Source organism: Falco biarmicus, chromosome 11 (assembly GCF_023638135.1).
Source record: "Falco biarmicus isolate bFalBia1 chromosome 11, bFalBia1.pri, whole genome shotgun sequence".
Classification (NCBI taxonomy): Eukaryota; Metazoa; Chordata; class Aves; order Falconiformes; family Falconidae; genus Falco; species Falco biarmicus.
The window spans coordinates 9,837,265-9,862,096 of NC_079298.1; the positions used below are offsets into that span (position 1 = coordinate 9,837,265).

Here is a 24,832-nt window from a genome sequence, read left to right on the forward strand (position 1 = left end):
GCATGCGCAGACTCGTCGCCGCCTTCGTACGGAGGGGCCGAGCGGTGCGGGCGGGGGCCCGCGGCCTAGCGGGGCGCGGCCGGCCGGTGCGCGCCGTTGCCCAGCCGTTGTGGTGCCGCGTCACCGCCGCCATGCCCGGTAGGAACAAGGCGACGTCTAGCTACAGCTGCCCGGAGCTGGCGGTGGGGCAGCAGGCCGGGGAGGGCGGCCGCGACGCCAGAGGCCGCTCGCCTCACGGGGAAGAGGAGGACCGCGCGGATTTCGGCCCTGGCCCCAACCTCGGCGACCCCGCCATCGTCAAGTCCCCCAGCGACCCCAAGCAGTACCGGTGAGGACCGGCGGCGCCCAGCCTCCCCCCGGAGGCTTAAGGCGGGGCGTGTGTGAGGGGAGGACGAGCCGGTGCCGCTGAGGCAGCCCCCGGTGGGTCTGTGGGGCGGCCTGGGGCCTGCCCTGCCGGCCTGGGGCCTGCCCTCCCTGCCGGCCTGCCCAGGGGAGAGCGGCCCCGGCCGGCGGGAAGGCTGGGTGCGGGGCTGGGCACCCTCCGGTGCTGACAGTCGGGCTCAGCCCAGTGGCCGGGGCGGTTCGGAGCCGCTCTGTGTAAATCGGAGACCGGGGGCTTACGGGTGGGATCCGTCTAAGGGGGGACGTCTGGTGTGTGTGCGGTGAGAGGGTTCGGGCTTGCGTGGACGCTCCAAATCAGTGCTAGTTCCAAGCCCCTGCTGTGATGCCGTGTTTTCAGGGCACGGCAGTACTGAATCGTTAGTTTGCAGCCCTCGTCCAGGCAGCTGCCTTCCAGCAGTGTAAAGCTGAAGTGTGAAATGCGGTTGAAGTATTATAGAGCAGATACCGACTTAAAAAAAGGCTGTTGCATTATTTTAGATGAGCTTCCTTGCTTTAACACAAATACATCTGTGAGTCGAGGCAAAAATGACTTTGTCGCTGCCATTTTGCTTGTGTTTTCATTTATATATTTCTGAGTAATAGGCCTGAAAGTGCTAAAAAAGATCACCTTTCCTGAGTGCAGCATCTGTGGCCTTCTGGTGGAGACAGGCTCGGCTGAGGACTCTGTAAGACAGTCATTCTTGAAGGGATGCTGTTACAACTTCTTTCTGGCCGGCAAAAAATTATTCAGCCCTTGTTAGAGATGCTTTTTTAAATTTACTTTTCATAATGTCTAATCTGTGCAGCCAGTGGAGAATCTGCCTAAGCCTGGAACTGAATTTTGCGTTTGCAGTGACGTTGGTTGACAGTGAAATTCCCTGCTGGCTGCCTGAAGAGGACTGTGCCCATTGGCTTAGGGAGAAACGTGCGCCCTCCTTTCTTGCCCTACTTCCTTGCTGCTTCCTCTGGATTTCTGCCTGCCTCTCCTGCTGGTATTCTTACCCGTGCTACTTTGCAGGAGGCTCATCTTCCTGCAGAGTTCACAGTTACAGGTGCTGTCAGCTTAGGAAACTTCTGCCTTTACTACCTAAAGCAGCACAGCGATGAAGCTTTGGAAAGCCGTTGAAAACTGTCGCTGGCTCTCTATTTTGAGGCTCAGAGACATCCTCTGCATGTAGAGAATTGGAGAGTGTGTTTGCTTGTAGCATAAGATAAACTAATATCAAAATCTTCCAGAAATCCTACTGTCCGCTCTTAACAGATTTATTTCAGTTGGAAGCAGGGAGTCACATCTTTTCAGACTGATCTCCACATGTGGGCAGTGAGCCTTGCACAGCACAGACACAAACATTCCCCCCAGGAAGGAGAACTTCAGTGTGGCTGAAAGTAAAGAATACCTACATCCGCTATGTACCAAACCTCCTAAGTAAAGGTGATGGCGGGTGATTTGGTGATGCATATACGCTTTCTCCTCTGTTCATACATCACTGCTGATGTATACTGCAGACCAGTCACAGGCTTAATGTGTCCATCTGGTGACATCCCTCTTAACTTAGTGGAAAATGTTACATTTTATCTTTTCAAATACAGCGATTATAAAAACAAAAGAGTTTTCTGACAGAAGTTGCAGAATGTATTTTCAAAAGTGAGTTTGTTGGGACAAAAACTATCATCGTAATGAAAGTTGATTTTGTTCATTAGAGCTATGAGTGGGTAGTTATCTTTACCAAAATGTATGTTTTATTTAAATGCATCCGCATATTTGGCATTTCATGGGCTTGTATTGCTTGTTTTGTGTAATTTGGGAAATTAAAGCATTTCTCTTAAGCATTTACTATGCATTGATATGTATATCAATATTTACTTCACTGCTAAACAATTATCATTGACACAAGAAGAAACTTTGTGTGAGAGCAATCCTGTTTAAGATTATCCTGACGTTTAAACAGTATTTTTAAGAATTTGAATTTAATTTTATTTTTAAGCCTTATTTGTGTCAATACCTGTATAATCCTTCTAAAAAGCAATTGGACTATGCTTGTTTCTGTTTCTATGTTATGTGCATTTTTTGTACTGTTTTTTGCATACGAATGCATACTGACGTATTGATTACAGTTGTCCTTTTCCATTGGACTGAAACATGGAAAAAGTAAAGAACAACTATGTCAGGGGGTGCCTCTGCTCAGTATAACCTAAACTGTTCTGTGTTCTCCTGAAGTGAAATCTGATAGTCTTCATCAGCGGCTTAAGTTCAGTTGTTGCCTTGCTGCAGGGTGCTTTTTGTCCTTGTATGTAACACCCACAAGCCTGAAGATGAGTAATGTAAAATCAGTATCCTCTGCTCCATTAGTTTAATGGAGGTATGCGGAAGAGATCAACAAGAGCTACTGGATACATCTGGCTAAGCAGCTTTACGGCCAGTCGTTCTTCTGGAAGAATAGCACTAGTCTGTTTTCAGCTTTCTGTGTCTAGCTATTGATCGCTGGGAAGCCAGCGTTCTTTCTGGGCCATGAAAACCTGCAGAAGACAGTTACATGCAGAGGTGAAGAATATGGTGGTTGTGCTGGAAGACGTGCTGTACCAACCTGTTGCTGTCTGAGGCTCTTGCTCCGAGCTCCCCAGAGGCTGAAGCGCCCGAGTGTGCAGTATGTCAGTTTTTAGGACGCCTGTTACGCATTCAGTAGTGCTGCAGCTGCATAACGCAACATACGTATACGATGCAAACGGGCTTTCAGAATGTATGGATGATTAACTTTGTACCCAGAGATTAGCGTGGATCTAGTACTATCTGTACCTCCTGCAGTTAGTCATAGCGTCTCTGCAAGTTACACACTGTGTGCTGTACTTTGAACAAACAAAAATGCACTTGTGCTTTTGACTGGAACAAATCTGAACTGCTCAGTGGTCCTGCAGCACGCCGAACAGGTGTGCTAACGATTATGAAACCCTGGGCCAGAGTAGGTGCTATCAATTCCCATTGACTGCTTGGTCGTAATTCATAATCTTAACACAACTATTAAACATTTGTTCTTTAGCTTTTTTCATAGACTTGGTTGTCTAAGAAGTGTGGCTTTTTTCTTTGTCTCAGAACTCCTTCACTCTTCTCACAATGCCCCTTTTATCCCTTTCCTCCGAATACGGCCCCGTGAAATTCAGTTGGGAGAGAAGTACTCTAAGTAGTTTGTATCCAGGCTGGTCTGTGGTTTGCAGAGCCGTAGCAGGTCGACTTCATATTTTTAATTGGAATATTGATAATAACAAAAACTTTTATTGTTAGGAAACATTGGAATTGCATAATGGTAACCATGAATGAAATATGTGAGAAACTTTGGGAACCATGCAGTTGGAAAACATACAACGTACCTTTTGTTTATCTTTTGGGTGCTTACCATGTAGCTTGAGCTGGAAATCTGCTTTGAAATTTCTGCTACCTAATTACAACAGTGGCTGCATTGCAAAGTTCTGATCTGTTATAAAATTGGGGTTTGGACTAGATGACCTTCAAAGGTTCCTTCTAACCCAGACTATTCTGTGATTTTATGCTCTGTAAGTCAGATATATTTTTTTTCAGGGAATATGGGATGTGACCATGGCTTTGGTTTATACTAGCTTTTTTTTTTTTTTTTTTTTTTTTTATTGCTGGATCAAAGACCACCTGCCTATATTACACTAGTTCTTAGGCTGGATCAAGTATTTTCTGGATCCAGCGTTCCTTCCTTTCTGCAGCTGGCATAGTAGCCAATGCAAGCTCCCAGGAGGGGTGCTTTGGCTAATGTGAGAAATTGTGACTGTCTATTCTGGATCTGTTGGGAAACAAATACCGCTGAGATGTAGTGCAGAGCACTGGTGCTTGCAGTCCTCAGTCTGAAAAGTTGTAGAATGGTGCTGGACAGAGGGCTTGTGTTTAGGTTTTTTGTTCTTGTTGTTTTGTTTTTTTTAATATAGATGCACACACATATGTAAAAAATTCTATGTATGTATGTACTCACACAGAGAGAACTCTGTGTTGCTTCTTGATAGTAACCCAGCTTCTGTCTTCTGTGTCTTATTTTATTAAGCCTGCAGAGGAGATCTCTCCTTTCTAACACATGCCTCCTACGTCTGTGGACCCGCATTGATCAAAGCAAATCAAATAAACTGGAGTCTCTGGGGCCTATTTAGAGGCAAAGATTAAGATCTTAATTCTGTCACATAATACATGTTTCCAAGAGCCTGACAAGCATAACAGGCTATTGAAGTTTGGATTTGCCTATTCTGAGTACACGAAGTTTTCTCTGAGTGCTGGTAGCTTGAATATTTTACAGAGGGAAATAAAAGCCCAAATCAGTGGCCTGGACCTTATGGGGAGAAGGGCTTTTGCTACTACCTATTCTTATAGCTGTTGAATAGCAGAAGAATGTGTTTACTTTCCCACTATAAAACTGCTCACCTTCTTAGCTGCCATTCGATTTTTCATTAGGAAACCTCAGTTGAAGAGCATAGAACTGTTACAGGAAACACAGACGTTTTCGTGATTCTGAAAATTCAGATTTGGGAAAGGAACATATTCATGGCAAATAAATGTTTTTGTTTCAGGTATATCAAACTGCAAAACGGCTTATGTGCACTTTTGATTTCGGATTTGAATTACTTGGATGGTGCCCCAGCTGCTTTATCTTCAGAGGAGGAGGAGGAAGATGATGATGGTGAATCTGAAGAGGAAAGCGATGAAGATGACGACTCTGGAGCTGAGATCGAAGACGGTAGAGAAGGTTTTGATGACGAGGACTGTGATGAGGGGGATGAGGGTGAGGACAATGATGGAGGTAATGAGGATTTCAATGATCCCGATGACAGTGAATTAGAAGAGCTAGCTGACAAGGAAGAGACAAGAAAGAGAGGCTGTACGGAAAAGCAGGTATGTACTTAAAGTTGCAGGGTGAAAAAATAAATAGTGAGCTTTCTTGTGGTCTGAAACGTTGTAATTAGGGGTTCAGACTAGACCTTCTCATTGTACCCTTTGTCCTGAATAATTTATCTTACTTTTCTGTCAGTTTCTTGAAGCAGCTTTTACTGAGTGTGTCATATTTTCTCTAGTCTGCAGCAGCCCTCTGCGTTGCTGCTGGCAGCTTCTCTGATCCCGAAGATCTGCCTGGATTAGCACACTTCCTGGAACATAGTATGTATCTGCTCCTATTTCATCTTCTCCAGCTTCAGTGCAAAATTAGTGCTATGTAGCTCTGGATTTCTGTAGTATTTCAGTATCATTTCTTATTTCACCTAGCCAAGAATTTATTTTTATTAGTTAAATACATTTATCTTATTAAAATACTCTTAATATTGGAGAAGGTTTCTCATACTCTTTGGTGGGCTGTGCATTAACATGTATTAACATTCTTTGTTATCCATTAAATATGGGGGGAAGCATGTTACCTCTGGCTTTATAAACCAGGCTGGAGCTACAGACCTTTATCTCTCTAGTAAAGGGTGAGGAATTAGTAATACAGGTGCAGAAACCACATGAAGCTTCTGACCAGATGTATCTCAAAGTACTACTCTTGACTGGCTGAGACCAGGCATGCCTAGACCGGCGCGGTTGTTTCCAGTCTGTTCAGGGCTTCTGCTAAAGGCAGGTTACACTGACTGGTGCTAGTTAGTAGCCAGCCCCTGTGGGTCAGCTGTAGGTAACGCTGGGCTGAAGAGGGGTTGCTATAGCTGCAATTAGGAATAACAAATTAATGTCATCATGGTAATTTTGGTGATTTTTTGTTCCAGTGGTTTTTATGGGCAGTTTGAAGTACCCAGACGAGAATGGGTTTGATGCGTTTCTGAAGAAACACGGGGGCAGTGACAACGCTTCGACGGACTGTGAGCGGACGGTCTTCCAGTTTGATGTGCAGAGGAAGTACTTCAAAGAAGCGCTTGATAGGTAACTTCATCTAAACGGTGATTAAATGTTAACAAATGTTTGTGCGTGCCTCAGGAGCCTCGGTGTGGCTTCTTCATTTTGGGATGATTAAAGCTGTTGCTGTACTTCCATAGCTACCCGCAGAGTGGATATTGAAGATAAAGAAATAGTCTTCCCCTTTGGGTACATTGCTGGTTTTTTGAGATAGTGCCGGGTAGCCGCTGCGCGATTACGTAGAATCCATGGATAATGCACGTAGCTTTTTGATTGTTATAGCACCCTTAAACTAGTAGCATTGATGACAGGAGAAATCTTATGCAATGTGGCAGCTGTTCAGAGGGGAAGTGCTCCCAGAATCCCAGTGACTCATTGTTTGAAAAATCTGTCCTGACAGAATTAGTGGTTTGGTTTTTTTTTTTTTTTGTTTCCAAGTCTAGTCGCTTAGGGTGGGTGGGAGGGCAGCCTTGAAAGTTATGGTACAATCCATGCTTCGAAAGGATACGTTTAACCTCATCCAGGTTATTTAGTGAAGTATGTATCTTTTGCCAGGAAGTATTTAACTTGCTCTGTTGTGCTGTGGGATGTGTTGGGACAGCAGAGATCCACCTGTTGGCATGGTTTCCTGCAGTGAGAGAAAATTACTCCTTCATGGGGGCACGGCAGCTGAGTATTTTTGATGCTATAAAATATCTCATGAGGACAGTGGACTCCACTGCAAACTTCCTTTGATACTGTGATGATGCCGAGGACAAGCATTTGCATATTTTACCAAGTATTGCCTAAATTTTACTTTACCAGGCCAAATTCAGCTTTCGTTTGTAGATTAGTCCAGTCCTTTTAGATGTTTGGGATCACGAAAGAATAAAAAAATACAATTGCAATTTGTTACAACAGCTTAGTGGAGGGGAAACACAGAAGTTAGGAGTTCCATAGAACACCATATCATAAGAAGAAGACAAATAGGTGCTGCTCATGATTTCTGCTCATTTCAAGCCCTTGTGGATCAAAAGAAATTGAAAGACATCATCGTTTAGTAGTCTTTAGCCTCACGGGTCCTGTAGCTGTAGAACTTCAGCAGCAGTGTTTACTCTTAACCTTTTGCTTCAACCAGTTCAGGCATCATTTAAAAACCTCAGCAAATAAAATAGAAACATTAGATCCTCTGCCAGCCTTCTGCAGAGTCTCCTTTCCTTGCAGATCTGTCCCTTTCCATTGCTCTGCTCTCTGTGGGTATAGGAGAAGAGATGTATCTGGATGCCAATGCTGACTTTTGTGGTAGATAGTAAAATTGTAATGGATGTAAAAGCTTATGTTTCAGGACATAAATCAAGAATTTGTTGCCTGGCGTTAAGGTGAAACTTTCCCTATGGTCATGTTGTTCCTGATGAACAGCCAAGGATTTCTCTGAAGCATCTGATACAGATCCCTGCTAAAGCCAGGAACCAAACTAGCTGGATCACTTGTCTGATCTGGTATGATCGTTTGCAGGATGTAAAGGCAGATAATCCTGCACCCATTAGTGTTATATCCTACTGCATCCAACCAATTAATTCTCACTCTATGGAACAGAGAAGCCCTTTGGTTTTTGACGGTATCACAAAACTGGCTTTTATCTTTCCTTAAGACAGGTTAGACAAGAATTACATAATTTGTAGTAAGGCAAGCAACTTCATAAACTAAAATAATAGATGTTGGGCTTATTTGCTGGTTTTTTTTGCCCTAGTTTATATAGACACTGAAGAAAAGTATATGAAATTTTCTTTTTCGTAGGTGGGCACAGTTCTTTATTCACCCACTGATGATCAGGGATGCAATAGACCGAGAAGTCGAGGCTGTAGACAGTGGTAAGTAAGAGCAGCTTTTCCTGGGTGTTTAGCCTGTCTTCTTAAAGAAACAAAACCCATTTTGTAACACTGTTTATTGGTTTCCATTTTGGACTACCCTTCTGAGCACTTCAGTCAAGGTCACCTAACTTGACAGAGAGATTTAATTCTTCAATTTTTTTTTTTCCATGGATATCGTTAGAGGAGAAGGACTGAATGTAGTGCCATCACTGTGGGAGTTTACAGTCTCATTTCTTGAATGAGAAATTAATGATTTTAAGTGGTTTGGCAGTAAGTGGTAGGGCAATTACATGAGCATGCGGATGCTCTTCAATGAACAATATGCCTGTAGCTCTAGCATAGCCCCAGTGCTCTCTGCAGTCCGATGTGGAGTTAACACAGTGAGTTGAGGTGATTGAACTTGTCTCCTTATTCTACTGCCTTAATAGCTACAAAGTCACTTCACAGAAGGCAATTGAACCAGGCGTAGAAGTGAGCGTTTGTTTGATTTTCTAATACTTAATGAATACCTCCAGACTGCCTATAAAACTTCACTGCTTTAGAAAAAAACACCCTGTTATCGGCAGATGTACCAATTGCTGCAAATATTTATTCCAAATCGTCATCTTCATCTGTTTTCTGGCAAGGAAAAATGGACAATTTGATCCCTGAATTTAGGTTTGTGTCAGCATAAACAAGGACCTGTCTTTGAGTATAGGTGTGGTTCTTCCACAGCTTAAGCCACTTTACGCCTTCACTTGCACTGCCTTCATCGTGCAGATCCGCTCCTTCCTTGTATTGACACTGTAGTAGTGTGCTGCACAGTACATTATGTCAGCTTGATGAACTGGCTGCAGAATTAACGAAGCCAAAAGAATTAGTTTACAGCTCTGCTGTACATGTTTCCTATTCCCAGAAAAACAGGAACAGGAAAATGCAGTTCAAGAGGGTGAGTTCTCGATTTGGGCAGGATCCCATGTTAGTTCAGTGTAAACTGATCGTAAAACTGCGTTTTTGGAAACTCCTTGCTCAGCTTTCATTTTCTTATTTCATTATTAGTCTAGAAGTTGTTCTGTGTGATATATGGGGGAGCCTCATTTGTAATTGTTCTCTGGCCCTTTCTGCAAGGCCTGACCCTGTAGAATATTGATGGTCTTGTGTTCCCATTACATTTAACAGATTGAGGGCATTCAGACTGGGTGGGCTGGGGCTTTACATGCTTTTCCTCCTTATGCCTTTCCTTAAGTCTCAGCAATGAGCTCCGTTTTCCTCTTGACTTACATTCATTGCTGATAGCAAGTCCTATTTCTTAGCCTGTTTCACTACTTCATCATACATCAGAACAGGTTCTGGGCCCTATCTGTGTGGTGTGTCTCCTTTTCAGTGTGGTTGGGGTTTTTGTGTTGTTTTGTTTCGAACACGACCTCAAATTTTGATGCATGCCACTGCAAATTCTTTGAATTAACAGAGTATCAGCTAGCAAGACCCTCTGATGCAAATAGAAAGGAAATGCTGTTTGGAAGTCTTGCCAGGCCTGGACATCCTATGAAGAAATTTTTTTGGGGTAAGTTCTCAATTTCTGTTATAAAGTGGTGGTGATACTTTTAACCACTTAAAAGTTTAAGCGATTAGATGTGCTGACCTGAGCTTTCTCACCACAGAAACACTAGCCTTGCTTGGAACTATTAGAGCAGTTACTCATTTTACAGTAAAATGTTTGGGAACAAAAGCAGCTGTCTGCTTCTTAAGCTACTTTTCATTCTGGTACTGCTTTTTGCTGATGTTAAAGCTAGGTTGCCCTAGGTGCGTAATCACGTAACTTTCTGTTAATGTAAAGGTGGAGCTCTCTGAGTCATCTCTGTCATGCTTAAGCTTGTTTTTTGCTATTAAAATTTCCTGGAAAAATCAAGTGTTTCTGGATTTGTGTCTGAGGAGGCCTTTCAAAGTAAATAATTCACTGTTGAACTTGCAGAAGTAGACCTTCACAGCCATGTCAGTGGAGCAGAAGGGAAATTTGTCCTTCCTCTCCTGGACAATAGAGTCCTAGCTCCCTCACCCTTGTGGTGCTGTGAGCATGTAAGTTGCAGTGTGACGGGTAATAGTTACCCAGCTTTGAAATGTAGACCGTTTTTATGAAGTTCTGTAGACATGTACTGAACATCATATTTTTCCTCCCCTGTTCTGCAAGTTCTGTTGGTGGGGGAATAGCTGGCAGCACACGTGAGCTGTGCAGTATCTGATAATGCAGGAGGACTCTGACCTTCCTTATCATAGCAATATCAACTGTCCTTAGAATAGGAACTAGGAATTTAAAGATGATGATTTCAGTTAGCATTCCTTTAACGCCAAATTTCTATTAGGTATTTTTAATGTGCTTATCTTGAGTAGACTCAGTGCCAGGGGAGGAAAAGAAATTCTCAGTATATTGGATCTTGACGTACCCAGTCTCTAGATAACTAACCGCCTTTTAATGTTTACAGGTAATGCGGATACACTCAAACATGAGCCTAAAATGAAGAATATTGATACCTACACCAGACTGAGGGACTTCTGGCAGCGCCATTACTCTGCTCACTATATGACTTTAGTTGTCCAATCTAAAGGTAACATCAGTTGTTCCTGAAAAACAGGCTCGTTGCTGCTGTTAGTGTAGTGCTTTTGGCACCAGTTCAGCTGTAGCCCAAGCCATTTTAGTGGACTGCCCAGTCCTGCAAGAAGTATTTCTATGTAGCTTTTAGACTGGTTTCTAAATGAAACAAGGCTTGAGTAATTGTGCTGTGTTATTGTCATCCTGCCACTTCCTGAGAAACTTTTAACTGAAGCTGTCGAATAGGTTCCAGATTAATGCAGAAGGTAAAATCTCAACGATATATTTAAGGAAAGAATCTTGTAGGAATGTAGAGTGAGACCACTTAAATGACTTAATGCTGCTGGTTTCTCTGCCATCAACAGCGAACCTCCACAGAAAATGATGGGGAGACTGAAATTGGCCTCCCAGTTGTCTTGTTCTGTTTGAGACTCTTTCAAAAGAGTTCTTAAAATAAAAACCATTTCTCTAGGAAGAACAGAGATCCTAAGTTTTCCCCCAGACTGGAAAATTCTATGCAAATGGAACTGAGTTTCACTTAAGCAAAGAACTTCAGACCTATGGGTCATTTCTACTGAGAATAGAGGAAGGAAATTTCTTAGAAATTATGCATGTAGTAGAGGCCTGCGCTGAAAATAAATAGTTGTTTATATTCAAGTTAGGTTTGTGCTTAGGGGTTTTGTTGAATGTTAAAATGATTGCAATTCCCGTCTGTAAAATGGTGACGGTAATAATAGAAGTGGTGATTCTTTTCTTCTCCTATGCTTTTATGTTCTGTCTAGAGCATAAACTACTTAGGGCATTGAATGCCTCTTGAGTAATCATTTACATAGAAGAAATATTACAATCCGTTACTGGTCATTGTGAAGAAAATTGGTGGTAACTGATAGCCAGCCGGGTCAACTTTGTATTTCAATCTCTGTTACAACAAAAACAACCATGAATCCTCCTTCCACCCCATCCCGCCTTTTTTGATGTTGTTCAGTACACACAGCATCACTTCAGGAATTCAGAATGCTTGCAAACAATTTCCAATCAGCCATTTAAGAAAAAAAAAGCACTTAAACTTCTGGTTCTTGACACATTTCCTTTAGAAAAGAGGATGGGGAGAAGGACGACTTCTCCCTGCAGGACTGCATTTGGGTGTGAAAACTGGTGTGTGTATTCTGGACATAGTGTGATGGAATGAGTCCAGCAAGTACTGGTGGTTTTGTAGATCCCTAAGTCAGTAATCCCTTTTCACAGTCACACTTAATACTACTGAACTTTAAATCCCAGTTGTATTGGGCTGAGATTTCAGCACTATACACAAAACCAGAGCTATGACCAAAGATACAGTTCAGTGAATATTAAGAATTGGCTCAAACCAATTCAAACCAAAACAGCTTTGAAGCTTGTAATTTAGAACTTTGCAATTTTAAAATATACTGACTTGCAGCCTCTTTCAAATAACGGAACTGGTGAGATAAGATAAAGAATTTATCTTAGATCTTCAGGAAATTGCATTTTTTGCTTTCTTTTTTTCTCTCCTTATTAGAAACACTGGATACATTGGAAAAATGGGTGACGGAAATCTTCTCTGAGATCCCAAATAAGTAAGATTCTTTTGGTGCATAAAGGCATTACAAATTATAAAATTATCTGTTCTTAAAAATGATGGTTTTAAAAAAAAAAAATCTCCTTTACTGGAGAAACTAGGGAAATTAACATTTGTTAATTAACATCCTTACCCAGGAAAAAAAAGGGCAACTTGGGACATTAAAGCCTGGCATTAATTGTTTCAGGAAGACTTTGTTTCTGCTTAACAATTACTTAGCCTTGCAGCAGCGTTTGCTTAAAATGTGCTGATATCTTGATTTTATGATAAATCATTCAAACCTAGATTGTCAATTTACGTTACTTTGCGTCAAAAATAAATAGCAGCAAAATAAATTAACACCATTGCTTGCATTTAAGTGTCATCCTTAGGTCAGCAACTGGTTAGAACTTGGTCTTTTTTTTAATAATTCACTCCAACGTACTGTCTGAAAAGGGGGTTTTGCAAAAGCTTTACTAACTTGAAAAGCATTTTGTTTCCCCTTTTATTTTCTGGTTTTGCAAGGTGTTTATTTCTGTGGCGCTTGGAAATGCGCTTGTGTAAGTCTAATACCATAGAGACAAGTTTGTCTCTCCAGACCCCTGTCCTTCTCGTTCCTCCTTCCCCACAAGACAACCCCTCAAGATTCTGTGAGTCCAGGGAAAGGAAATTGTTTACTGTGCTTGGCTTTCCTTTCCTCTGTTAGGAAAGCAAACTTTTTATTCTTACTGCCTTGGATGGAAGGAGAGGGCAGAGCTGATGGGGGTCTATATCCTGAGTAATTATTTTCTTGCGCGGGCAGAGTGCGAGCGAATGCCAGGCTGCCTTCCACCTCGGGCTGGGTGGCTCCTGGGCTGTGCCCTTTGTTAAAGGCCATCGCCTCTTGTCACGTCAGAGCTATGGATGCTTACGTCTTGTGATTATCTCAGTGTAGCTTTGAATCCTTGGCAGTAACATCACACTTCTAATTTTGCTTTTAAGTGGTTTACCCAAACCCAGCTTTGGCCATCTGACTCAGCCTTTTGACACACCAGAATTTCACAAGCTTTACAGAGGCAAGTAAAATAATTTGTTTAAATGTTTTGAATACCTAACTTCATATTTTCTCTGTGTGATCTGGATACTTTGTAGAATAATTCTGTGTGGTTCTGAATACCTTAACCATTCCTTCTGCATTATGTAAAACTTATCTATGTCTAATCAGTATATTTATATTCATTAAATTTATTTGTGTTCAGTTGTTCCAATCAGGAAAGTTCATTCACTGAGTATCACTTGGGCGCTTCCCCCACAGGAACAGTATTACAGGTACAGTTGTGCTGCATTTTACTTCTGCCACGTGTATGCTGTGAATAATTCATTGACTTTCACAACAAACCGAATAATCTCATTTATTTGTGTTACAGATCGCTTTGTTTCCCTAGGAGAACTTTTTTAAAATTAATCAAATTGATGCAGATATGGTTCCTTTTCCAAATTGAGTGGAATTGGTACACAGCTGGTTCAATGTCATTCCTCACTGACTCTGATCAGTCATTATGTTCTCAGCTGCCACATTTGTAGCTTATCTTTACGGCGCCTGAAAGTGAAAAACTTGCCGTGAAGAAGCACACAGTGTATATTTTAGTCGTTTGTCTAGTGATTTGAGTTCTTTCTGTGAAACTTATTACCTCCCGGCATTTAATCTCTTTCAAATTTTCTTTTAGGGTGAAGCCTCTTCATTATATTTCCTGGCTGGTGGGACATGAAGGCAAAGGCAGTGTTCTTTCTTTCCTTAGGAAAAAGTATGTATTTTTTTAAGCATATTTATTAAATGTTTTGCTATCACTAATAAAGGCAAACTCTATTTTGTGTATACATTTTTGCTATCTATATAAAACCAGGCCAAGCCTGCCTTCTTGTGTCAGCATTTTTTAGTGATATTGCTTAAATTGATGATGAACCCAAGTAAGAAATAAGTGGGGTTTGGTCTGTTGATCCATGGGTCAGCGGTATCTGTGACTGATCTTTAAGAGACCCCCAAAAGGTAACTTAGCTTTTCCACTGTTTTCTTAAACCCTGTAGCCAGAGGTTCACACCTTTATGTTGGAAAAGCTTTGTGTGAACCGTAAACGGATTGAAAGCCTTTAAAGTAAAGCTGTGATATGGTAATTGTAATTAAGCTCAAATACAGCAGAAATGAGTAATTAGTAAGTACCTTTAACTCTTCCATAGGTTTTGGGCTCTTGCATTATATGGAGGAAATGGTGAAACGGGATTTGAACAGAACTCCACTTACTCCATCTTCAGCATTTCTGTGACCTTGACTGATGAAGGTTACAAGCACTTCTATGAGGTATGGTTTGCTGCAACTTGATTTTCTTACTGTTTTCCTAACATCTGGAAAAACTGATCTGTTCCTTTCTGTCTGCAGGTGGCCCATATTGTATTTCAGTATGTGAAGATGCTGCAGAAGAGAGGGCCAGATAAAAGGCAAGTGTTTGCCGCTACATCCAGATATTGGCATGATTGTCCTTCTCCGTTAGCCTTTTATTTGTAGTGTTTGCACTTGGTTGAGTTACTAGAGCATAAACGGTGAGTCAGTAGTAAAGCTTGTCTGCATGGGAAACGTATCGGTTTAAAAAAGCTTAAAATTGAATTTGCTAAATGTTTATGCTCCTTTCTTGGTGCTTTTTGTTTGATTTATTGTGATCTCATTTCTAATTTTAATAAGCTGAACTAGTTAGTGCAGCTTTGTGTTTATTGAAATGAATTTGTTGAGCCAAATCTGTGAAAGTCGGGGCTGTGGTGTTCTGGTGTTAACCTTTATGTTACTTTGCTATCAGATTTTGCCTCTTTGTAGTTGAGTCTCTTCCTCTTTGGAAAACAGCAGAACTTTCTGCCAATTGAGAAACGCCCTTTTGGATGGAAGGGAAGTGAATCACTGAACTCACCCTTGATGCGTTTCCTAGAAGACTGCTTTTTTTTTTCAGATTCTTGATAAATGTTGTGGAATAATGGAAGAAATCCACTTCTATTCTATTCTCCTTCCTTTGCAGAATATGGGAAGAAATACAGAAGATTGAAGCTAATGAATTTCACTATCAAGAGCAGGTATTCATCCACTGTTTTGTGTTGATATAGGTAAACCATATAAAGGATTTCTTTTTGATTTTGAAACACATTTTCAAAGTTCTGTTTAACCAGAAATAGATCATGCACTTAATGAGGCTGTATTTTGCTGAAAGAATTTGTATTCTAGGCAGAGAAATAGTGTTGACTTTTTTTCATAACAGAATTAAATGTTACTTTTACAATTCTCTACCTACTAGGTAGGTTCTTTTCGAGTTCTGATCATTAGGCCCTTGTGTGTGAAGTTCTGTGCCCATTCATGGAGCTCTCCAGATTGGGGCTTTTTGGTATTTTTGCCTAATTTCACTTTTTTTAAGCTGGTTTGGCACTGCTGATTTCTGGGAATAGAACAGCAGGGTTGTGTGAGAGGCGTGGCTTGCTGGTGACCTGGCCTCACAAAGGCCAGGGTGCTGACGACCCCCTTGCCTGCTGGTACAACATTACAAAACTAAATGTCGTTTTGTGTCAAGTCCTCCTTGCCTTGCTGAAATAGGAATTAGCAAAAAGCTTACTTGTTTTTATTAAAGGTGAAGAAAGGTAAAAGCAAGGAACAGGGGGATGCATGTGCTTTTTTGACAGTGTTGTGTACCTTAGGGATGGGTGAATGACTTAGTCATGGCAGGCCCACTCTTCTGGTTGACGGGAAGAGCTGGTACGTGGCCATCCTAAAGGATAATGGTCACAGAGGCATGGTTTTGGGATAAGCGACTAGTTACATGCCCCAGGAGAGGTTTAATGTTTCCTCACGTGTACAGTGTCTTAAGAAATCCTTGGTTGTGTTTTCCACTACATTTACCAGACACAGACGTGTCCAAACTCTTTCCAGGTGAACTGTGGTCAGTATCTGGACTTAGAATATAATGTTGGCTGGTTCAGAAAAAGCCAAAAGTACTCGGTGAGAAGCTCTCCACTAGGCAGTCGTATATCGTTAAAAGGCAATCTGTACTTCCATGTCCGAATGGGAGACTCTCTTCCTCCTTACACTGTACATCATGGCAGAGAACTTAGGAAAGGAGCAGAATCAGAGGTAACTCATGCAGCAGCAGCAGTTCCTCGGCTTGCTCTTTCCGGGTTCCAGATGACCCTAAATCTTGAATTGCAGGACTCTGCTTGTGTTTCCTGGAGGCACGCAGTGTATTCTGCTGGGTCTGCAATTCAGTAGGTTCAATGACTGTAAACTGCACGCTCGAGGTTTCTTCTACCAAGATGATGTGTCTGATATTTCAGGATTCTTAGAGGAGTCCTGAGCATTACATGTGGTTATGAAATGTATTTAGTTCAATAACTGAAACTAAACGCCATAACAAGCACAGCATGCAAGTCGTGCTCAACATACCTAACCAGTCAAGCTCTTCTCAGAACAGAAAATTGACATTTTAATTTTCTGACCACGTGAAAAACAGCTTTATTTATTTGCTTACAGACAGATCCAGTTGACTATGTGGAAAGCCTTTGTGAGAACATGCAGTTGTTTCAGAAGGAGGATTTTCTGACAGGAGACCAGCTTTTGTTTGAATACAAGCCTGAGGTAAATACTCTTTGCACTCTGATTACATGTTTTGACGTAAGGAAAATACGGGCACGCTGTATAATAGAAGCACGTATATAGGCATTTATAATTAGGCATAATACAGGCCCAGGTTCTGTATTAATTGACACACACTTTTTATATTCAGAAAGCCAGTCTCCTTTTTTGTAAGCTTGTTATGTCTTATTCTTCCTATGTGCAAACTGAGAAGTCTTTGCTGGGTCAGGCAGAGCCAGGGCTGCATTTGAACTGAGGTATTGTCTTGAACTTGCAGATCATTGCTGATGCCCTTAACCAGCTCAGTCCCCAGAGAGCCAACCTCGTTTTGCTGTCTGCTGCCAATGAAGGCCAGTGTCACCTGAAAGAAAAGTGGTTTGGAACGCAATACAGCGTGGAAGGTAAAACAGCAGCAGCAACCGAGAACGTCTGACTCATGCAATAGAGATATTAAGAGGATGACAACACAAGATAGAGCCGCAGGGAAGTAGGGAAATGAAGCCTCAGTGTTTTACTGACCTCATTGTTAATCAAATACTCTGTCCTACTCCACAATTTTCTTTGTTTGGTTTCAGTTGATTCCCACTCCCTAGTTTACAATTGTTTTAGGAGGCAGGGATCTCAGCGAGCCCTCCACTTGACTGCCATTCAAGTCCTGAACAGGGAAAAGAACACAAACCATGAAGGAAGGGCATGTTGGTAGCTGGATTACTAATTCAGGCAGGCTTGATTTACTTTTTAGTAGGACTGCTTCATTCCTCCTCCAGGAGAGTTTGTAGGAAGGGATTTAGAAAGAGTCACGGTGAACCAGGTGGTGTTAAGAAACCCCTGTTGTACTGCAGATCTTCACAGAGATAGCAAGAGGTGAGATAGCTGGCCAGGGAATAGGGTATTACCTTCCTGTTTAACTAAATGCATTTTATGTTTTTTAATAGATATTGACAAGTACTGGAGTGATTTATGGGCCAGTGACTTTGAGTTAAATCAGGATTTGCACCTTCCAGAAGAAAACAAATACATAGGTAAGGCACCTGGGCATGAGTGAAATCTTCCCCCAAGAATTTAATTGAATATTTTCTGTAGTTTACCAACAATCTTAGTTTTCACCTGACAACAACCTGTTTTTGCGAATTAAAGAATATGAGAGGTCTGTTCACCTGAATTTTATTTAATATTCTTTTTATTCATAAGCTTGAGAACTGAGTCTTCCCGAGGTGTAAACTTACAGATCATAGAGCCGTAACACAGCAGGCCTCACACTGTCAATGAGAGGTAACACAGTTCTCTGGAATCCTAAAAGAGCATTTAATTTGCTTAATCCTGCTGGTTTTGAAAGCATCTGAATACCATCTGGCTTTGTTGCCAAAACCAAATGAAAATAAACCCATAACTTGTATCCTGGGTGGAATGCGACATCACCGTTTCCGCACTGCTTCTGAGCCACTGTTCTGGTGTGGAACTGAAAAATACATGTTCTTTGGGTCCAGGAAAGCATTTTCACATATAATTTAGCAAACTGCGGGGGTGGGGGTGGGTGGGAAATGTACTTTGTTGATAATTTTAAAGACTTTCATGCAGGTAGCCTGGCTGTGAAACCCACTCACTTCTGGTTTTGGTCTGGTTTTTCTTTTTGTTAGCCACTGACTTTGCTTTGAAAGTTGCTGACTGCCCTGAGACGGAATATCCAGTCAAAACACTAAGCACACAACAAGGCTGTCTCTGGTACAGGAAGGATGATAAATTCAAAATCCCAAAAGGTAAATGCCGTAGGGCTTTCAGAAGAGTAGGAAGTCCCTGGTTTTACCAGCTGAAATTTATTTGAAGGCAAATAACCCATGATACGGTTCATCATTTCAACTCAGTGTTTACTGTCAGCTCTTCCATGGCCCTTTTGATATGTTTATTAGCTACAATAATAAGAGAAGCAGGTAGAAACTACCTTGCAACAAAGATACCCTGCTGATACCTCAGGTTAAAAATGTGAGTCACTGAAATATATTGACTTGTGGACATCTGACTATGGACAGACAGAATATGATACTAAGACAAGGGCTTGAGAATGAAGGAACGTTAATTAGAAGAGACTATAGTCTCGTCTACAGAAAGAGAAAAATACAACCTGGATCCGAGTCAAATGTGGAAAATACATTGCTGCTTTCAAGCAGAACGTGACAGTTTTTAATGTCTGTTAAACAGACGTTTTGTGGAGTTTTTCTTTATTTATAATGGTTGCACCGTGGGAGTTAGTATTCTGCAAAGCACAGCTTTGTTCTAATATTTGATACTCTTAAGGGAAGATTTTGGCATGAAAAAGAGAAGACGTTTGATGATGAGTTAATATAAGCAAAAATGCGTTCTTAGAGCTGAATGACCATTTTCATTAGACTCAAACTGTGACCAAAGAAAACCTGATGGAAATATGTTTGACTTTTGAAAGCTGTCATTTTTTGTACAATTACTCATTTAAGTTTCTTTGTCCCTACCAGGTTATGTTCGATTCCATCTCATCTCTCCGTTGATACAGCAGTCTGCAGAGAAGTGAGGATTATATTATTTGTGCTTATCTTGCAGAGTAACTAAATTACCGTACCTTATAAAAAACCATGAAGAGAGATTAATTTTAAGCTGGAATAGAATAAGGCTTCCTTTTCTCATGTTCTTACACTTCTCTTCTGCTTTTCTCTGTAGTTCAGGGAGGGTGGTTGTGCAGCAGATCATTACTGCAGCAAACACATGCATAGGAGTTTCATGGTGTGTTATTCCCCAGTGCAAGTTTTGGAAAAAATAACGTAGCAGCAGCAGTGCACACGCCAGAAGGAAGTGCTTGGAGAAGGAGTCGATCCTGAAAAGAGCAGTCAGCAGTCATGTCCCGAACCAGCACCTTGGAAGCCTGTAGGGTGCAGGTGGAGAGGCCAGCAGCAGCAGTTAGGAACCAGCGGTTAGGCAGACCTCAAGGTGACAGCTCTGCACGGGCTGCACTTCTAGTCTAGGCTAGCATTGCCATTTGTAACAAACTTCATAGTACTTTTATCACAAGCCTGCTGAGACCTGCATAACTGATGCTTTGGGAAAGCCTTTATAAATCTGTTTTCAACGGGGCTTTGTTAGTTTGTCCTTCGATTTGGAATCCAGGCAATATCAAAGATCTGGAAGTACGGACTGCGATTTCCACGTTGTGTAGCCTGTTTTGCTCTAGCTTATTATTATTTTTTTGTCTTGATAGATAGTCATCTCATTACTCAAGTCTTCAGCATAACTGAGCCCATCTGTCCCCCATTCCCTCACACAAATAGCAATAATCTCATTTTCTGTGATGGTTTGATGTTTTGAGCATCGGCGTGTTACCATGTGCATTTCTGTCTTAGAAGAAATCGTGTAAAGCTGGAGTCTTACTCTTTGCAAAGAACAGTTGAATGTCAAAATAATTTTTTAGTATGGTGTGCTTTCTGAACGAAGAAAAACTTGCATTTTGTGTTTCTGGGTTTGTTGAAACTTTCTTTTTGAATCTCATTGTACTCGAGTATTCATTTCTGTTGGAGAACTTTTTGTGTGTACTGTTAAACTCATTTGACTTGATTTTTATCTTCTATTCCATCCTTTTTTTTTCTCTTTCTTTTTAACCCTCTGCCCCTTTCTCCATCCAGCATAGTTTTGTTTGATACATTTGTGAGCATCCTTTCCCACAATCTCGGTGAACCAGCTTATGAAGCAGACGTCGCTCAGTTGGAATACAAGCTGGTAGCTGGAGAGCATGGCTTGGTCATTCGAGTGAAAGGATTCAATCATAAACTACCTGTAAGTGCTGCTGATCTTCTAAGTACTTTTAATGCATGCTGCTCTGCAGTGTATGTGCTTTCTGTCCTAGCAGCTGGAGCCTAGCTGGCTGGAGCTTGGAATGTTTAGGTGGGGTATTTTACATTGGAAAATTTGTATCTCTGTTCAGATACAGGATAATGCAGCAAATGCTTTTTCATGTGCTTACATGTATAGAGATGTAGTTTTATTCACTTACACAAGCTCAAATTACTGACCTTAGGCTGACTTAAGAGAAATCTTCCTTTAATTAATAGCTGTATCTCCATTAAGACTTTAACAGCTTTTCCTTTAAAAAGAGCTGTGAGTCTCCCATGTCCCTATAGAGAGTTAGAGCCTCTCCATCTGTAAGCTGAGGCTGTTTGCACACTGTCTGGGGAAGCGTGTCTGAAAATAGGTTTTGTTACAGTTTGACTGTAGAGATACAGCTTCCGAACATCCTCATTTTGGGTGCAGTTTTCTCTTGCTGGGTTGCCAAGAGCTTATCTTACGAGGATTGGGGATCCCTGTTCCCATTCCCTAAACGCTGGCTGTGTGAGATGTGGCAAGCCCAAACAGAGGGGATTTAGTGACTGAAGAGGAAAGAGCCACCAGACTTCTGTAGACTGTCATGGCAAGAGCTTGACTGGAGCTTTAACAAGACTGTCAGTCACGTCAGAGGTTTAACAGAAAAAGCCAGAGATGCAAATAGCGTGATCTGAATATTCTTTTTTTTTAATCGTGGAAGCTCCTCTGTCGCAATGATATTGTGCTGGTCAGCTGTAAAAGTAAGAACTGAGATATCTAGTACAGAAATGTTGGAGCTACAGGCTAGGTTTGTTCCGGTAGAATGTGGAAACTCCTATTGATTTGGGATATTGAGCTTATTTCGTTTGCGTTCTAAAGATGCTGTCCTTTTGAAACTGACTGTAATTTGGTATGAAATTGCGTAGTGAAGAAAATCAAATGGAACCGAGGAATGTGCTTTAGTAACACTGCGCATCTCCTGCGTTGACCAAATAACAATGATTTTTTTTTTTTATTATTATTATATAGGATGAAGTTTAAATTGGTTCTTTAAAAAAAACCAACAAACCCCTGACTTAAAACTGTTCTCTTTACAGCTTCTGTTTCAGCTCATCATTGATTACTTGTCTGACTTCAGCTTTACTCCAGCAGTTTTTGAAATGATAACAGAGCAGCTGAAGAAAACGTACTTCAACATCCTCATCAAACCTGAAACTCTGGCCAAGTGAGTTCCGGGGGAGGGCAAAAAGTGGCTGCGCAGTGGGTGTCGAGGTTGAGCTGAAGAGCTCAGGAATCGCTGCTCTGCGCTCACAGAGGCTTGTTCCAGGGTTTGCTTGTAGCTTAGAGAGCTCAAGCAGCTCTGTGCCCAGCATATCAAACATCCAGGTAGCTGCTGAAGTGACCCGTAGCCAACAGCAGGTGCTGGGGGAGCATCAGAGCCCACAGCAATCCTCCTGGGGACCGCCTCCCTGTCTCCAGCACGACCCCGAGTCAGAAATGGGATCTCGTGCGTTAAACAGCTCTTGACGGCCTGTGGTTTTGTCTTCCTTCTTGCATTGCAGGGATGTGCGCCTCCTGATTTTAGAGCATGGCAGGTGGTCCATGATAGATAAATACCAGACGCTGATGAACGGCCTTTCCATTGAGTCTCTCTCGTCCTTTGTTAAGGCTTTCAAATCACAGCTCTTTGTAGAGGGTCTCGTACAAGGAAACTTCACGAGCAGAGTAAGTACAGCTTCAGCAGCTGGCACGCGCTCCAGCTTCTTCTTAAAATGGGCTTTAACGCCGCAACTCCAGTGCTCAGCTGCCGGGTGACTCGGTTGCCTCTTCTGTGCTCGCTGTGCAGGGCAGCTTCACCTCTAACAGCTCAGGAGTGCTTGTCTGGATAAGCCACTCGGGAGTCCAGAGATGCCAGTTCAAACAGAAGTTTCCAGGAATTTAGATTTAAACTGCAGAGAGGGAAAAACGTGGTAGCAATATGCCTGTAACCGGTTTGCCCTGTTGCCACCATTTTTCATGTTGTTTAGTGTATTGATGTATTTGATACCGAGAATTTTCCGTGGTGGTGCCACAGGAGGCGGCTTCCCTCCAAGTACATTTATCCTGGAAATGGGATTGCCTGCATGGTTTGATCAAACCTCACTGAGATTCAGGCACCTTCGGTGCTGTCAAACACCTGCAGTGTTTACTGAAGACTCCAGCCTGGGCCAAGGTCACACATAGTCCTGTCAGGCTTTTAAAAGCAGCCTTGTAATGGGGCTCAGCTCCCTGTGTCCGGTGTCGTTGAGTGCCGGTGCGTGGCATGGGAGAGAAACCTTCAGCAGTTGCGGTCTGTGCCAAGAAGTTTGTCCAGGAACTGTTTAAAGCCCCCTAAATAAAATGTGCTAATGTCCTGCGGGAGGTGAGGTTCTTGTAAGGTCCGCTGTCCCTCCTGGGCTGCGGAACAGAAGGAGCTCGGAGAACCTAATCGTGATTTGCGAAGAGTCTTCATTCAAAATGCTTTTCTCGCTGCAGCCTCTGCGGGCTGAGCTCCTTTCACAGTGTGGCACGTGCAGCCCTGTAACTCCTGCATCAGTGTTGCCGTTTCTCTTATCTCCTCCCGTTTCTTTCACTTAAGAAGCCCCAGGGTTGTCCTCCCAGAGCTCCAGCTTCCTGCGCAAGAGGGGGGCTTCTCTCCCCCATGTCCCCCCTTTGCTGCCGCGATGGCTGGCACCATTTCTCTGCCTTGTGCATTCTCCTTCTGCAGAAGTTACAGGGCAAGAAGCTGCCTGGGGACTGTGGTGTGGGGCGTCCAGAGGGACCTGGAATAAGGCGAGGGGGCAGGGACGTAGGTGATGTGACAGAGCTCGTTCTTTGGGGGGGAGGGGTGTGTGTCACTTTCTCAAGTGATGCACTGGGGTGTGCGGTTGTAAATTGGGGTAGTAATTCTCTTCTAAATAAAACTTATGTTTATGCTTTCTCTCCTAGGAAGCAAAGGATTTTCTGAATTACGTTGTTCAGTAAGTATCTCTTGACTTAGGCACCACTCATGATGTAAAAACTCATCAGGTTATAATTTTCCGGTGGAAGGGGTCAGGGTGGGAGCGATGCAGAAGTGCCCTTCTCGCCTCCTGGACACAGCGCTGCCGGTGGCTGTTCCTCGGGCATTGTTCTGGTTTGGGAGAGGGGAAAATGATGTCAGAGTGAGTGTAAATGACCGGGTGTTACATTGGTTTTGGCTGAGACGTGAGCGGGTGTCAGACACTTTGCTGTCTGTCCGCCCTTCAGAAAGCTCCAGTTCGCTCCCCTGGCCCATCCCTGCCCTGTCCAGTTCCGGGTGGTGGATTTGCCAAACTCCCATCTGCTGTGCAAGGTGAAAACTCTCAACAAAGGCGACGCCAACTCGGAAGTGACGGTCTATTACCAGGTAACGCGTTAGCTGGGTGTGCGCTGCCCTGTTCCCCGGGGTAGTGGATGGTGCTACCGTTGTACGTAACGTCACGGTGTCGGGAGTAGTCTCTGGGCGGGGGTGTGATGCTGGATCCTCGTCTAAGCGCAGGCCTGGGAGGTTGAACCCAGGTGGGCTCTCGCAGCCTGTGGGGCTCCCCGAAACCGGCATCTCCCCCTCCCGGCTTGCGCTAGTGCTGGGAGCTGGGTTTGTGCCTTGGTGATTTCCTGGTGTGTCCCCCACGGATCTCACGGTCCTGGGTGAGAGCCCCTCCCTCTCTTCTGAGGGCTGTATTGAGGCCCCTGTGGAAAACACGGACTTTCCACCTGTCCCCGCTGTGAACTGTAGCTTAGCGCCGCAGTCCAGGCGGAGGTGTGTGCCACAGCTGGCGGCTTGGTCAGAACATCCACGAAATCACTCTAAATTCTCCATTTTCTTTCTAGTCAGGTGCCAGGAACCTAAGGGAATATACCCTCATGGAACTGCTCGTGGTAAGTTAGTGTTCGTGTCTCCTCCCTCATCAGAAGTGTCTTCCCTGAAAGCTGCTGGGAGCTGGGATAAGGCCACGGGGCTAAATGGTACCGGGGGACAGCGTGTATCCATTGCTCACTCTGATTAAACCCGAACGTTTGGGCCAGGATCCCCGGCGTGCCGCAGCGACGGGCAGTGTGGAAGGCCGTTCTTAGCTGCCCGCCC

The 24,832-nt window shown here is 42.9% G+C and overlaps 1 protein-coding gene across 1 annotated transcript in view; it reads left to right on the forward strand.

The window, feature by feature from the left end:
* Positions 1-24,832, forward strand: part of NRDC (nardilysin convertase) — a 28,465-nt gene continuing 3,633 nt past the window's right edge. Inside the window, exons 1-25 of the mRNA XM_056355730.1 lie at positions 1-328; positions 4,957-5,278; positions 5,458-5,539; positions 6,136-6,289; positions 8,039-8,112; positions 9,560-9,655; positions 10,572-10,694; positions 12,216-12,273; positions 13,236-13,309; positions 13,493-13,562; positions 13,961-14,038; positions 14,469-14,589; positions 14,668-14,726; positions 15,293-15,347; positions 16,789-16,893; positions 17,168-17,291; positions 17,826-17,912; positions 18,528-18,647; positions 19,377-19,428; positions 20,535-20,685; positions 21,807-21,934; positions 22,272-22,434; positions 23,677-23,708; positions 23,977-24,115; positions 24,580-24,627. Of these exons, the coding sequence (XP_056211705.1) occupies positions 3-328; positions 4,957-5,278; positions 5,458-5,539; positions 6,136-6,289; positions 8,039-8,112; positions 9,560-9,655; positions 10,572-10,694; positions 12,216-12,273; positions 13,236-13,309; positions 13,493-13,562; positions 13,961-14,038; positions 14,469-14,589; positions 14,668-14,726; positions 15,293-15,347; positions 16,789-16,893; positions 17,168-17,291; positions 17,826-17,912; positions 18,528-18,647; positions 19,377-19,428; positions 20,535-20,685; positions 21,807-21,934; positions 22,272-22,434; positions 23,677-23,708; positions 23,977-24,115; positions 24,580-24,627 (2,841 nt within the window). The 5' untranslated portion in view covers positions 1-2. The remainder of the gene's footprint in view (positions 329-4,956; positions 5,279-5,457; positions 5,540-6,135; positions 6,290-8,038; positions 8,113-9,559; positions 9,656-10,571; positions 10,695-12,215; positions 12,274-13,235; positions 13,310-13,492; positions 13,563-13,960; positions 14,039-14,468; positions 14,590-14,667; positions 14,727-15,292; positions 15,348-16,788; positions 16,894-17,167; positions 17,292-17,825; positions 17,913-18,527; positions 18,648-19,376; positions 19,429-20,534; positions 20,686-21,806; positions 21,935-22,271; positions 22,435-23,676; positions 23,709-23,976; positions 24,116-24,579; positions 24,628-24,832) is intronic.